The 15,302-nt window shown below is 45.6% G+C and overlaps 1 protein-coding gene and 1 long non-coding RNA gene across 2 annotated transcripts in view; both read right to left on the bottom strand.

The window, feature by feature from the left end:
* Positions 1-15,069, bottom strand: part of LOC135508927 (uridylate-specific endoribonuclease C-like) — a 54,074-nt gene extending 39,005 nt beyond the window's left edge. Inside the window, exons 1-5 of the mRNA XM_064929152.1 lie at positions 14,918-15,069; positions 11,857-11,969; positions 10,577-10,730; positions 9,188-9,328; positions 8,003-8,023 (exon numbers count right to left, since the gene is read on the bottom strand). Of these exons, the coding sequence (XP_064785224.1) occupies positions 8,003-8,023; positions 9,188-9,328; positions 10,577-10,730; positions 11,857-11,969; positions 14,918-15,034 (546 nt within the window). The 5' untranslated portion in view covers positions 15,035-15,069. The remainder of the gene's footprint in view (positions 1-8,002; positions 8,024-9,187; positions 9,329-10,576; positions 10,731-11,856; positions 11,970-14,917) is intronic.
* Positions 9,572-10,570, bottom strand: LOC135508935 (uncharacterized). The gene is made up of 2 exons (XR_010450868.1): positions 10,315-10,570; positions 9,572-10,249 (listed from the first exon to the last, which is right to left on the bottom strand). It is a non-coding gene; the product is annotated as an uncharacterized LOC135508935 (long non-coding RNA).
* Positions 15,070-15,302: the final 233 nt, after the last annotated feature.

The following is a 15,302-nucleotide window of genomic DNA, read 5'->3' as shown; positions in this document are numbered from 1 at the left end:
GTCCTATTGATGTGATTAGGATATGCTATTGATGTGATATGCTTTAGGTCAGGTCCTATTGATGTGATATGCTATAGGTCAGGTCCTATTGATGTGATATGCTATAGGTCAGGTCCTATTGATGTGATATGCTATAGGTCAGGTCCTATTGATGTGATTAGGATATGCTATAGGTCAGGTCCTATTGATGTGATATGCTATAGGTAAGGTCCTATTGATGTGATATGCTATAGGTCAGGTCCTATTGATGTGATATGCTATAGGTCAGGTCCTATTGATGTGATATGCTATAGGTCAGGTCCTATTGATGTGATATGCTATAGGTCAGGTCCTATTGATGTGATATGCTATAGGTCAGGTCCTATTGATGTGATGTGCTATAGGTCAGGTCCTATTGATGTGATGTGCTATAGGTCAGTCCCTATTGATGTGATATGCTGCATTTCAATTAACAGGTGCCTTCTTCATTTGTGTAATTTCTTTCCTTCTTAATGCATTTGAGCCAATCAGTTGTGTTGTGACAAGGTAGGTGTGGTATACAGAACATAACCCTATTTGGTAAAAGACCAAGTCCATATTATGACAAGAACAGCTCAAATAAGCAAAGAGAAATGACAGTCCATCATTACTTTAAGACATGAAGGTCAGTCAATGCGGAAAATTTTAAGAACTTTTAAAGTTTCTTCAAGTGCAGTCACGAAAACCATCAAGCGCTATGATGAAACTGTCTCTCATGAGGACAGCCACAGGAAAGGAAGACCCAGAGTTCCCTCTGCTACAGAGGACAAGTTCATTAGAGTTACCAGCCGTAGAAATTGCAGCCCAAATATATACTTCAGCGTTCAAGTAACAGACACATCTCAACATCAACTGTTCAGAGGAGACTGCGTGAATCAGGCCTTCATGGTCGAATGGCTGCAAAGAAACCACTACTAAAGGACACCAATAATAAGAAGAGACTTGCTTGGGCCAAGAAACATGAGCAATAGACTAATTAGACTGGTGGAAATCTGTCCTTTGATCTGATGAGTCCACAATTAGAGATTTTTGGTTCCAACCGCCGTGTCTTTTGTGAGACGCAGAGTAGATGAACGGATGATCTCCACATGTGTGGTCCCCACCGTGAAGCATGGAGGAGGAGGTGTGATGGTGTGGGGGTGCTTTGCTGGTGATACTGTCAGTGATTTATTTAGAATTCAAGGCACACTTAACCAGCATGGCTACCACAGCATTCTGCAGTGATATTCCATCCCATCTGGTTTGCGCTTGGTAGTAATAGTGGTAGCAGTAGCAGTAGTGGTGGTTAGTATCGGGCTTAAACTGTCAAACTATCAATCAAATATTGTGGTTGGTGAGGGGGTGGGACTTCCGACCTAGGATTTGAATATCACACCCACTATTCTGAGTGGCTGGGGCATTAGCACATGTTGAATGTAAATATCACACCCACTATTCTGAGTGGCTGGGGCATTACCACATGTTATATGTAAATATCACACCCACTATTCTGAGTGGCTAGGGCATTACCACATGTTATATGTAAATATCACACCCACTGTTCTGATTACAGTGTTGTAGATGGGAGGAGGGGTCCTAGTGTCTGTGTGCAGACATGTTGTGAAAGGTGTTGGTTGGAGTGACAGAGACTATTGTGTTGATCAAGGGGCTTGTACTGGGACCTATGGTGACACGGCGGGGGTTGATGTGATGAGTCAGTTAGGATGGGAGTTCCATGTCTAGGCATAACTCCTATACTCCATTGTCCAATTTCATGAACCAGTGAGAATGTTTAAATTTGCGATGGGCTCGTCAGGAGGGGGTGGGGTTGTGTGTCGGTGTGTATTGGTGGGGAGGGGCTGGTGATGTGGGTCCGGACAGTTCAACTTTTAAAAAATGCTAATCTTGTGATTTATGAGTGGGCGGGACTTCACACCAGGATGTAAATATCACACCCACTGTCCTGATTGGCTTAGAGTTCAAACCACACATACCGGTTTTTCACATTCCACCGTGGTGATACTCAGGGTCTGACTAAAACTAGGTCAATCAATCAATCAATCAAATGTATTTATAAAGCCCTTCTTACATCAGCTGATATCGCAAAGTGCTGTACAGAAACCCAGCCTAAAACCCCAAACAGCAAGCAATGCAGGAAGAAACCTAGGAAGAAACCTAGAGAGGAACCAGGCTATGAGGGGTGGCCAGTCCTCTTCTGGCTGTGCCGGGTGGAGATTTTAAGGTATACCCAGTCGGTCAAGCATCCGCTATGGAGGTTAAAGGTCGAAGCACCTGAGAAATCTATCAACAGGTTTGGTCTACCCAGTACCACCAAGCGCGTCAACAGGTCTGGTCTACTCAGTACCACCAAGCGGGTCAACAGGTCTGGTCCACCCAGTACCACCAAGCGGGTCAACAGGTCTGGTCTACTCAGTACCACCAAGCGGGTCAACAGGTCTGGTCTACTCAGTACCACCAAGCGGGTCAACAGGTCTGGTCTACTCAGTACCACCAAGCGGGTCAACAGGTCTGGTCTACTCAGTACCAAGCGGGTCAACAGGCGGGTCAACAGGACTGGTCTACTCAGTACCACCAAGCGGGTCAACAGGTCTGGTCTACTCAGTACCACCAAGCGAGTCAACAGGTCTGGTCTACCCAGTACCACCAAGCGGGTCAACAGGTCTGGTCTACTCAGTACCACCAAGCGGGTCAACAGGTCTGGTCTACCCAGTACCACCAAGCGGGTCAACAGGTCTGGTCTACCCAGTACCACCAAGCGGGTCAACAGGTCTGGTCTACCCAGTACCACCAAGCGGGTCAACAGGTCTGGTCTACCCAGTACCACCAAGCGGGTCAACAGGTCTGGTCTACCCAGTACCACCAAGCGGGTCAACAGGTCTGGTCCACCCAGTACCACCAAGCGGGTCAACAGGTCTGGTCTACCCAGTACCACCAAGCGGGTCAACAGGTCTGGTCTACTCAGTGGTCAAGCGGGTCAACAGGTCTGGTCCACCCAGTACCACCAAGCGGGTCAACAGGTCTGGTCTACCCAGTACCACCAAGCGGGTCAACAGGTCTGGTCTACTCAGTACCACCAAGCGGGTCAACAGGTCTGGTCTACTCAGTACCACCAAGCGGGTCAACAGGTCTGGTCTACTCAGTACCACCAAGCGGGTCAACAGGTCTGGTCCACCCAGTACCACCAAGCGGGTCAACAGGTCTGGTCTACTCAGTACCACCAAGCGGGTCAACAGGTCTGGTCTACCCAGTACCACCAAGTGGGTCAACAGGTCTGGTCTACTCAGTACCACCAAGCGGGTCAACAGGTCTGGTCTACTCAGTACCACCAAGCGGGTCAACAGGTCTGGTCTACCCAGTACCACCAAGCGGGTCAACAGGTCTGGTCCACCCAGTACCACCGTTGGGGCACGAGGGGACAGTTTCAGACAGCTGACTCTGTGGTTATTTGTTCTGACCCAGGAGACATGTATGAGGGCTTGTTGTATAATCCTGCGTAGTGGGCTATATGGAAAAACAAAATACAAAATACATTTTGGATCAAGTAGAGTCCTTGGTCAATTGTGGGACAAAAAACATGTGTTACACCCTTGATCAGTGGTATTTGGGGAGGCTAAGGACTATTGTGACTTTTGATCAAGTTTGTAGGTGGAGAGGATGGGGGGTTTGGTTGGGCATGTTGAAACACGTTTGGTGTTTAAGGTAGGATTTTGGTTGGTGGCCTGTAGCAACTGTTTTTGAAAGGGGTGTATTTTTTTTTGGGGGGGGGGGGTTGAAATCCAACATTGTAATCAAACTGGTTGGGGGTAGACTTACGCCTCCCAGAGCATTTATACCTGGCCCAGTGGGGAATCAACAAGCAGTTGTCTGGACTTCACATTGGACGTTACCGTTTAAAAAAAAAAACACTTTTACATTTTCACAACTCTAAGCACATCAAGTTTCAAAACTCTAAGCACATTTTCAATTGACTGAGTACATCAAACCGAGTGATCAAAAACACTGACACTGTATATGACATGAATGTTATATGGAATTGCGTATTTGGACAGTAGTTCACCCCCAGAAGCCTTTGCAAGGGTTAAACATGTATCAGTATTGTTGTTTTAGCTGTCACTAAGACAACCCCTCTCGAGAGCTTTTGTAATTGGAGGACTGGTGTGTCTGGACTGGTTGCTGTAGTAACCTGGTTAGAGTACTATGAACACAATAAGATTCGATGGTCCGGAAGGTTCCCTCACACCCCCCAGAATGTTTTACCCCTTTCTATTTGATGTTACAGACTAAGGCCACTGAGGATGAAGTAGGCTATGTACTTCCTGTCTCCACAGAAGATGTATGTTAAGTCATTCCAACATGTTAAACCTCGCAAAGCTGCCAAACTAGACGGCATCCCTAGCCGCACCCTTCAGAGCATGTGCAGACCAGCTGGCTGTTGTGTTTTCAGACATTTTCCTACCACAACAGACCACCATAACATGACATCCTACCATAACATCGGAAGCAGCTCTCTCTCCTCAGAGTCCTACCACAACAGGCCACCATAACATGACATCCTACCATAACATCGGAAGCAGCTCTCTCTCCTCAGAGTCCTACCACAACAGACCACCATAACATGACATCCTACCATAACATCGGAAGCAGCTCAGAGTCCTACCACAACAGACCACCTTAACATGACATCCTACCATAACTCAGAGTCCTCAGACCACAACAGACCACCATAACATGACATCCTACCATAACATCGGAAGCAGCTCTCTCCTCAGAGTCCTACCACAACAGGCCACCATAACATGACATCCTACCATAACATCGGAAGCAGCTCTCTCTCCTCAGAGTCCTACCACAACAGACCACCATAACATGACATCCTACCATAACATCGGAAGCAGCTCTTAGGAACACCTTTTGTCCTCCCCTTTTGCCCCCAGAAAACCTCAATTAGTCGGGGCATGGACTCTACAAGGTGTCGAAAGCGTTCCACAAGGATGCTGGGCCATGTTGACTCCAATGCTTCCCCACAGTTGTGTCAATTTGGCTGGATGTCCTTTGTGTGGTGGATCATTCTGGATACATACAGGAAACTGTTGAGTGTGAAAAACCCAGTAGCGTTGCAGTTCTTGACACAAACCGGTGCGCCTGGCACCTACTACCATACCCCGTTCAAAGACACTTAAATCTTTAGTCTTACCCATTCACCCTCTGAATGGCACACATACACAATCTATGTCTCAATGGTCTCAAGGCTGAAATCCTATTTTAAATCCGTCTCCTCCCCTTCAGCAGGATTTAACAAGAAATTAACAAGGGATGGTCACCTGGTCAATCTGTCATGGAAAGGGCAGGTGTTCTTAATGTTTTGTCCACTCAGTAAAAGTAAAATATAAACAGTAAAGTAAGCTACAGGTATCCCATAAAACAACTTAAGTAGTATTTTAAAGTATTTTTACTAAAGTAAAAATGAGTAATGAAAGTAGTGACGCGTATATTATTAAAATCCATACTTTTAATCTAAACTGTATTATGATGTTTTCATATATTAATTATTTTATATTTCATTATTACATTCCTCAATACAGACCTGTTCTTGGGCAGATCATGATACCGTTCCTCAATACAGACCTGTTCTTGGGCAGATCATGATACCGTTCCTCAATACAGACCTGTTCTTGGGCAGATCATGATAACGTTCCTCAATACAGACCTGTTCTTGGGCAGATCATGATAACGTTCCTCAATACAGACCTGTTCTTGGGCAGATCATGATACCGTTCCTCAATACAGACCTGTTCTTGGGCAGATCATGATGATTCATGTAACCTACTATTGGTCAAATCAACCGGAGATCTTTCAATACAGACCTGTTCTTGGGCAGATCATGATGTATTGTTTTCTCAATACAGTAACCATTGTTTGTTGTAATCTTCAAAATAAAAGCACAGACCTGTTCTTGGGCAGATCATGATAACTGTTTGTTTGTACAACCTGCTTTTCTTGGCCAGATCAGTTGTAAATGAGAACTTGTTCTCAACTGGTCAGACCTGGTTAAATAAAGGTGAGATAAATAAGATTGTATACTTGTAAACATGTTTTATTTTCTTCAAGCAGAAATTAAACTTAATAATCATAACCAAGTAATATGTTAAAAACAAAGTACAACCTGTTAATTAATGCAGACAATCAGGTTCTATCATAGTAAATCTAGGTTTTAATGGATTGCCAAAATGCTTTAGTAGTTACCGAAATTTAAACAGACCTGTTCTTGGGCAGATCATGATAATCTTGGTTTACCATCAATACAGACCATATTGTTCTTGGTTTTAATCATGGTTTTAATGGATTCCTCAAAATACAGACCTGTTCTTGGGCAGATAAAAACAGATAACTTTGTGAAAGACCAAGGACAGAACTGAATATTCAGGACAGATCATGAGAGTTCCTCAATACAGACCTGTTCTTGGTCCAGATCATGATAACCTCTTCTCAATACAGACAAATGATGAATGGGCAGATCATTGAATAACCTCGAGGTTCAATACAGACCTGTTCAAATGGGCAGATCATGATAACGACATGACAGATGCATCATTCATGTAACCTACTATTGAGTCAAATCAACCGGAGATCTTTCCATGGAAATTGTAGTTTAACATACGCCCTCTGACATGATTGTATTGTTTTCTGCCGAGGAGACGTACTGTAACCATTGTTTGTTGTAATCTTCAAAATAAAAGCTCAGGAGAAGCTTTTCTACTGTGTTATTGACTGTATGTTTATTCCATGTGTAACTGTGTTGTTTGTGTCGAACTGCTTTGCTTTATCTTGGCCAGGTCGCAGTTGTAAATGAGAACTTGTTCTCAACTGGTCTACCTGGTTAAATAAAGGTGAAATAAATAAGATTGTATACTTGTAAACATGTTTTATTTTCTTCAAGCAGAAATGAAACTTAATAATCATAACCAAGTAATATGTTAAAAACAAGAGTACAACACTGTTAATATAATGTTAGACAATCAGGTTCCTATCATAGTAAATCTAGGTTTTAATGGATTGTCAAAATGCTTTAGTAGTTTAGGAAATTTAAAAAAAATTGTGTATGGACCAATCAGGTTCCTATCATAGTAAATCTTGGTTTACCATATTGAGTTTAATACCATATTGGTTTAATTGGTTTTAATCTTGGTTTTAATGGATTGTCAAAATGCTTTAGTAGTTTTCTTAACAGGAAATAAAAACAGCCCTCTGCTTTGTGAAAGACCAAGGACCAGAACTGAATATTCAGGACAGAAAGGAGAGCTGGTAGCAGAGAGACACAATCCTGGTCCTGATCAACTGTAACCTCTTCTATAATAGTTCAGAGCAAATGATGAATGATCCAGGATCTGTAATTAGTAATTGAACCTGGGAACGAGGTTGAGGATTTGATGGAAGAGAACACAACATGTTATAACAATATGGTGTCAAAAACACAGTAAACGACATGACAGATGATTCTGTCTAAGCCCCAAATGGTCACAGTATTTATTATAGTGCACTACTTTAGACCAGAGCCCTATAGAACCCTATTCCCTATATAGTGCACTACTTTAGACCAGAGCCCTATGGAACCCTATTCCCTATATAGTGCACTACTTTAGACCAGAGTTTATTCATATAGTGTCATGTTATGTATTCAGTCTGGAGGGCCCTATGGAACCCTATTCCCTGGATATGTTATGCTGGTCAGAACTACTTTATTGACCTGGAGGGCCATATGGAACCCTATTCCCTATATAGTGCACTACTAGCCTTATGGGCCCTGGTTTGAAAGCAGTGCACTACATAGGGAATAAGGTTCATTTGGGCCTGATTTCAGAATCAGGGTGCGTAGATCTCCCCACTACAGGTCTCTGTTGTTGCTGCTGAGTAGTTTGGGGTAGGAGGTTCCGATGGATCGCCCCTGACGAACACCACCATCTCCAGCAGGTCATGTTATGTCCACCTTCACCACGGCCGTGGTCACCTGTACATAAACCACAAGGCTAACGTTAGCCAATACATCCACCCATTTATATACTGGCTAGGGTTCTCCTCATCAACACCTGGAGTTGGGCTGCATCCCAATGGTCACAACAGTAGTTTTCCAGAACTGGAGGGGTGCTGATTCAGCCTGGAGGGGTCATGTTATGCTGGTCAGAACAGTAATTGATTCAGTCTGGAGGGGTCATGTTATACTGGTCAGAACAGTAGTTTATTCAGCCTGGAGGGGTCATGTTATGTATTCAGCCTGGAGGGGTCATGTTATGCTGGTCAGAACAGTTTATTCAGCCTGGAGGGGTCATGTTATGTATTCAGCCTGGAGGGGTCATGTTATACTGGTCAGAACAGTAGTTTATTCAGTCTGGAGGGGTCATGTTATGTATTCAGTCTGGAGGGGTCATGTTATGTATTCAGTCTGGAGGGGTCATGTTATCTATTCAGTCTGGAGGGGTCATGTTATGTATTCAGTCTGGAGGGGTCATGTTATACTTCAGAACATGTATTCAGTCTGGAGGGGTCATGTTATCTATTCAGTCTGGAGGGGTCATGTTATGTATTCAGTCTGGACATGGTCAGTATTCACTGGAGGGGTCATGTTATGTATTCAGTCTGGAGGGGTCATGTTATGTATTCAGTCTGGAGGGGTCATGTTATACTGGTCAGAACTGGAGGGAACAGTAGTTTATTCAGCCTGGAGGGGTCATGTTATGTATTCAGTCTGGAGGGGTCATGTTATGTATTCAGCCTGGAGGGGTCATGTTATGTATTCAGTCTGGAGGGGTCATGTTATACTGGTCAGAACAGTAGTTTATTCAGTCTGGAGGGGTCATGTTATGTATTCAGTCTGGAGGGGTCATGTTATGTATTCAGACTGGAGGGGTCATGTTATCTATTCAGTCTGGAGGGGTCATGTTATCTATTCAGTCTGGAGGGGTCATGTTATCTATTCAGACCGGAGGGGTCATGTTAGCTATGATGATTGCTGGTTGATAAGACGCGTCATCAGGGTGGTTCAGGGAACCATGAGTAACCCAGCCTGAGATCTGAGATTGAGCACTAGCTCCCCAAGCTAATGTCTTCTAGGGCCTAGGTTTCAGCACTACAGGCCAACACAGTCTCATCGACCCAGGTTTGAACAACCGCTCACCTTCTCAGTCGACGCGAGGAAGAGAATGGTGAAGAGGGCGACCTCGAACTCTGGGCTGACCCCGATGAAGGAGCTTCCCACAGGCTTGACCAGGCCCTTCCAGCTGAACTGCAGGTTCAGAACGTGGTCATCCTCATCCGGCTGCACAGAGAGGTCAAACAACAGGTTTTTTTTTTTTTACCTTGTCAGCTCTGGGATTCGACCCAGCAACCTTCCGGTTATAGGCCCAACTCTCTACCCACAAGGCTCCCTGCCACCCCTATAATAAAGGCGTTATTCATGTGTTATATGGTATTTTAGGATGTGGACTTCCTCATCTGACTGACACACATAGTGTAACGGCGTTCTTCGTTTGTCGAAAGAGAGTCGGACCGAAATGCAGCGTGTTGGTTACTCATGTTTTTAATAGAACAAATGACGATACATGAAATGACAAAAACAACAAACGGAACATGAAAAACCTATACAGCCTGTCTGGTGAACACTAACACAGAGACAGGAACAATCACCCACGAAATACAAAGTGAAAACCAGGCTACCTAAATATGGTTCCCAATCAGAGACAACGAGAATCACCTGACTCTAATTGAGAACCGCCTCAGGCAGCCAAACCTAAACAACACCCCTACTCAGCCACAATCCCAAATACTACAAACCCCAATACGAAAATATAATATATAAACCCATGTCACACCCTGGCCTAACCAAATATATAACGAAAACACAAAATACAATGACCAAGGCGTGACACATAGTGTAGTTATTAAAGGTCACAGATGTGATATAATGACTATAATAAAACTTGATAAACGTGCCGTGTGGTGTACATAACATTTTTAAATATAATATTATTTAGTTAAATATAATGTACATTTTAATTTAACCTTTATTTTACGAGTCAAGTCAGTTAAGAACAAATTCTTATTTTTAATGACGGCCTAGGAACAGTGGGTTAACTGTCTTGTTCAGGAGCAGAACAACAGATTTGTACCTTGTCAGCTCAGGGATTCGATCTTGCAACCTTTCGGGTTACTTGTCCAACGCTCTAACCACTAGGCTACGCTGCCGCCCCTCCCCTCTAACCACTAGGCTACGCTGCCGCCCCTCCCCTCTAACCACTAGGCTACCTGCCGCACGTAACATACGGTTAAATATAATGTATGATTTGGGACGTTTTTACAGTGCTGGCCACAGTTTTGGGTGTCTTGAAATCAGTTAGTAAAATGTAAATACTAAAAAAAGAAGAAAAAAAACACAAAAGTTGAACTAATTACCAGAGCAAGACAACAACCATAGAGCTACATTTCTGAAAACAAGTATCTTGTGTATGGACCTGTGTGAAATGTAACTATGCTGATAAGTTAGGGAGATTGTTCTAGAATGTCTTACAGTGTTCCTGTTGCCCTGGGCCTTGTAACCCTTGTAGTCCACATTGCCATGCTTCTCCTGCAGATAGAACTGAACCCAGTTGTGGAACCCCGTGATCTCCTTCCCTTTCTTAGACTCACCAACAAACACATGCTCAAAACCACAGGAGTCCTCACTGTATTGGAAACATAAGAAAATATGTTTAAAAAAAATATGTGATCAGTCTCTCTCGGTCTCGGTCCTTGTGTGTCTCTCTCTCACTCTCTCAATTCAATTCAATTCAAGGGCTTTACTGGCATGGGAAACATATGTTAACATTGCCAAAGCAAGTGAAATAGACAAATTAACAGTAAACATTACACTCACAAAAGTTCCAAAAGAATAAAAGACATTTTAAAATGTCCTATTATTTGCAAATCTCCCTCTCTCTCCCTCTGCGTGTCGCTCTCTGTCTCATTCACACACATACAGGTACAACTGGTCAGAACAGTTGCCACGGCACAAACCCCCTTGGGCGGAGAACTTTGTGGGCTATACTCGGGCTTGTCTCAGGATGGTAAGTTGGTGGTTGAAGATATCCCTCTAGTGGTGTGGGGGCTGTGCTTTGGCAAAGTGGGTGGGGGCTGTGCTTTGGCAAAGACCCATCCTTCCTGTTTGGCCCTGTCCGGGGGAGTCCTCGGATGGAGCCACAGTGTCTCCTGACCCCTCCTGTCTCAGCCTCCAGTATTTATGCTGTAGTAGTTTGTGGGGGGTGGGGGGCTAGGGTTAGTTTGTTATATCTGGAGAACTTCTCATGTCCTATCCGGTGTCCTGTGTGAATTTAAGTATGCTCTCTCTAATTCTCTCTTTCTCTCAGAGGACCTGAGCCCTAGGACCATGCCTCACCTGACATGATGACTCCTTGCTGTCCCCAGACCACCTGGCCGTGCTGCTGCTCCAATTTCAACTGTTCTGCCTTATTATTATTTGACCATGCTGGTCATTTATGAATATTTGAACATCTTGGCCATGTTCTGTTATAATCTCCACCCGGCACAGCCAGAAGAGGACTAGCCTGGTTCCGCTCTAGGTTTCTTCCTAGGTTTTGGCCTTTCTAGGGACTTTTTCCTAGCCACCGTGCTTCTACACCTGCATTGCTTGCTGTTTGGGGTTTTAGGCTGGGTTTCTGTACAGCACTTTGAGATATCAGCTGATGTACAAAGGGCTTTATAAATACATTTGATTTGATACAACTAAAACAAGCTCAAACTGTGGGCATAATAAAAACACACACACACACACACACACACACACACACTCACCCTCCACTGCGGTCTCGGTGGTAGAGTCTGAACCACATGTTATAGAGCTGCCTCTTGAACTGCTGCTGGTCTGACGGGGAGTGACCCTTACTCACCAGGTACTTGTGGGCACACTGACACACACACACACACACACACACACACACACACACACGGATTAGACCGACACGTCAGTACACATTGCTTTGTGTGTTGTGGAGTCCACACCTGAGGCTAAATAACAAGACAAAACACATGTCCACAGTGACAGAACACCATCTGACTAACTCATGGAGATTAAGGGCCTGTCTCCAGGAGTCCAGGCCAGAACAGACAGGTTAAGGGCCCTTCTCCAGAACAGACAGGTTAAGGGCCCTTCTCCAGAACAGACAGGTTAAGGGCCCTTCTCCTGAACAGACAGGTTAAGGGCCCTTCTCCAGAACAGACAGGTTAAGGGCCCTTCTCCAGAACAGACAGGTTAAGGGCCCTTCTCCAGAACAGACAGGTTAAGGGCCCTTCTCCAGAACAGACAGGTTAAGGGCCCTTCTCCAGAACAGACAGGTTAAGGGCCCTTCTCCAGAACAGACAGGTTAAGGGCCCTTCTCCAGAACTGACAGGTTAAGGGCCCTTCTCCAGAACAGACAGGTTAAGGGCCCTTCTCCAGAACAGACAGGTTAAGGGCCCTTCTCCAGAACAGACAGGTTAAGGGCCCTTCTCCAGAACAGACAGGTTAAGGGCCCTTCTCCAGAACAGACAGGTTAAGGGCCCTTCTCCAGAACAGACAGGTTAAGGGCCCTTCTCCAGAACAGACAGGTTAAGGGCCCTTCTCCAGAACAGACAGGTTAAGGGCCCTTCTCCAGAACAGACAGGTTAAGGGCCCTTCTCCAGAACAGACAGGTTAAGGGCCCTTCTCCAGAACTGACAGGTTAAGGGCCCTTCTCCAGAACAGACAGGTTAAGGGCCCTTCTCCAGAACAGACAGGTTAAGGGCCCTTCTCCAGAACAGACAGGTTAAGGGCCCTTCTCCAGAACAGACAGGTTAAGGGCCCTTCTCCAGAACAGACAGGTTAAGGGCCCTTCTCCAGAACAGACAGGTTAAGGGCCCTTCTCCAGAACAGACAGGTTAAGGGCCCTTCTCCAGAACAGACAGGTTAAGGGCCCTTCTCCAGAACAGACAGGTTAAGGGCCCTTCTCCAGAACAGACAGGTTAAGGGCCCTTCTCCAGAACAGACAGGTTAAGGGCCCTTCTCCAGAACAGACAGGTTAAGGGCCCTTCTCCAGAACAGACAGGTTAAGGGCCCTTCTCCAGGACAGGTCCAGGCCTGAACAGACAGGTTAAGGGCCCTTCTCCAGAACAGACAGGTTAAGGGCCCTTCTCCAGAACAGACAGGTTAAGGGCCCTTCTCCAGAACAGACAGGAGTCTTGGCTATGGATCTAAATCAAATCAAATCAGAACAAACAGGTTAGGGCCCTTCTCCATCAGCTGATATCTCAAAGTGCTGTACAGAAACCCAGGTTAAAACCCCAAACAGACAAGCAATGCAGGTGTAGAAGCACGGTGGCTAGGGCCCTTCTCCAGAACAGACAAAACCTAGGAAGAAACCAGAGAGGAAGGAGTCCTCTTCTGGCTGTCCAGAGATTATAACAGAACAGGTTAAGATGTCTCAGAACAGACATAAATGACCAGCATTCTCCAGAAGACAGGTTAAGGGAACAGTTTCTCCAGAACAGACAGGCCAGGTGGCCCTGGGGACAGAAGGAGTCATCATGTCAAGTAGTCCTGGGCATGGTCCTAGGGCCCTTCTTGAAACTGGACAGGTTAAGGGCCAGGTGGACTGGGGACAGGCAAGGAGTCATCATGTCAGGTAGTCCTGGGGCATGGTCCTACAGGGCTCAGGTCCTCCAGAACAGAGAGAGAAGGAGAACAGAATTAGAGGGCACACTTAGATTCAGAACAGGACAGGTTGGACAGGAGAAGTTCTCCAGATATAACAAAGGGCCCTTCCCCCGAACAGAAACTAGGGCAGCATTCTGAAGGCAGAGACAGGAGGGGTCAGGAGACACTGTGGCCCCACCCAGGACACCCCGGACAGGGCCAAACAGGAAGGATATCCCCAGAACAGACAGGTTAAGCCCCCACACCACTGGAGGGATATCTTCAACCACCAACTTCATCCAGAACAAACTGAGTATAGGCCCAAAGATCTCCGAACGGCACAGGTTAAGGGGGGGGCCCTTCTCCAGACAGGATGACCACATCAGTGAATCAACCTTCTCAGGTGACGAACAGGGACAGGTGAGAGAGCCCTTCTCCAGCAAGCCAGTGACTCAGCCCCTGTAATAGGGTTAGAGGCAGAGAGGGCCCTTCCCAGTGGAAAGAGGGGAACCGGCCTTCTCCAGAGACAGCAAGGGTGGGCCCTTCTCCAGAGCCTTTCCGTTCAAGGGCCCTTCTCCTGGAACAGACTACACCAATCATATGACCCACTGAAGGATGAGTCTTCAGTAAAGACTTAAAGGTTGAGACCCTTCTCCAGAACTGACAGGGTAGGCAGCCCTTCCATAAAAATGGAGCTCTACAGGAGAAAGCCCTTCTCCAGCTGTTTGCTTAGAAATTCTAGGGACAATTAGGGCCCTTCTCTTGTGACCGTAGCGCCCTTCTAGGAATGTACAGGCAGGACCAAATCAGAAGAGACAGGTTAAGGGCAAGCCCATGCAATGCTTTGTAGGTTAGGGCAGTAAAACTTGAAATCAGCCCTTCTGCTTTGACAGGAAGCCAGTGTAGAACAGCACTGGTTAATATGGGCCCTTTCCAGTTCTAGTCAGGATTCTAGCAGCCCTTTTAGCACTAACTGAAGTTTATTTAGTGCTTTATCCGGGAACAGACGGAAAGTAGGCATTGCAGTAGTCTAACCTAGAAGTGACAAAACATGGATTAAGGGCATCATTTTTCCAGAAAGTTTCTGGATTTGCAATGACAGAACTTAGCTATATGTGCTGAACCAAGCAATAAGGACTATAACCCACACTTTTACCTGTGGGCACTCAGAGACAGATCACACACACACACACACACACACACTACCTTCATGACCTCGGTCTCCAGAATGGCATTGAGGAAGAGATCGTTCTCTATCAGCTCCTCAGAGGTGACGGTCTCCGACACGCCTGTAGACATCTCATAGTTGTCCAGGAGACGCATAAACACTGCACACAAGAAGCATATATCACTCTGACCTCTCTGCACACATACAACAGTCACCCACGAAGCATCACTCTGAAGACTGCTTTGTGAAATACTGGCTATGCCTTGAATAACAGGAAGAGAGGAGAGGAGGTAGAGAGAGTGAAGGAAGGGAGGAGTGAAGGAAGGGGCGGAGTGAAGGAAGGGCGGAGTGAAGGAAGGGAGGAGTGAAGGAAGGGCGGAGTGAAGGAAGGGCGGAGTGAAGGAAGGGCGGAGTGAAGGAAGG

This window comes from Oncorhynchus masou, chromosome 3 (genome assembly GCF_036934945.1).
Source record: "Oncorhynchus masou masou isolate Uvic2021 chromosome 3, UVic_Omas_1.1, whole genome shotgun sequence".
NCBI classification, from domain to species: Eukaryota; Metazoa; Chordata; class Actinopteri; order Salmoniformes; family Salmonidae; genus Oncorhynchus; species Oncorhynchus masou.
This window is presented reverse-complemented; position numbering and strand designations above follow the sequence as displayed.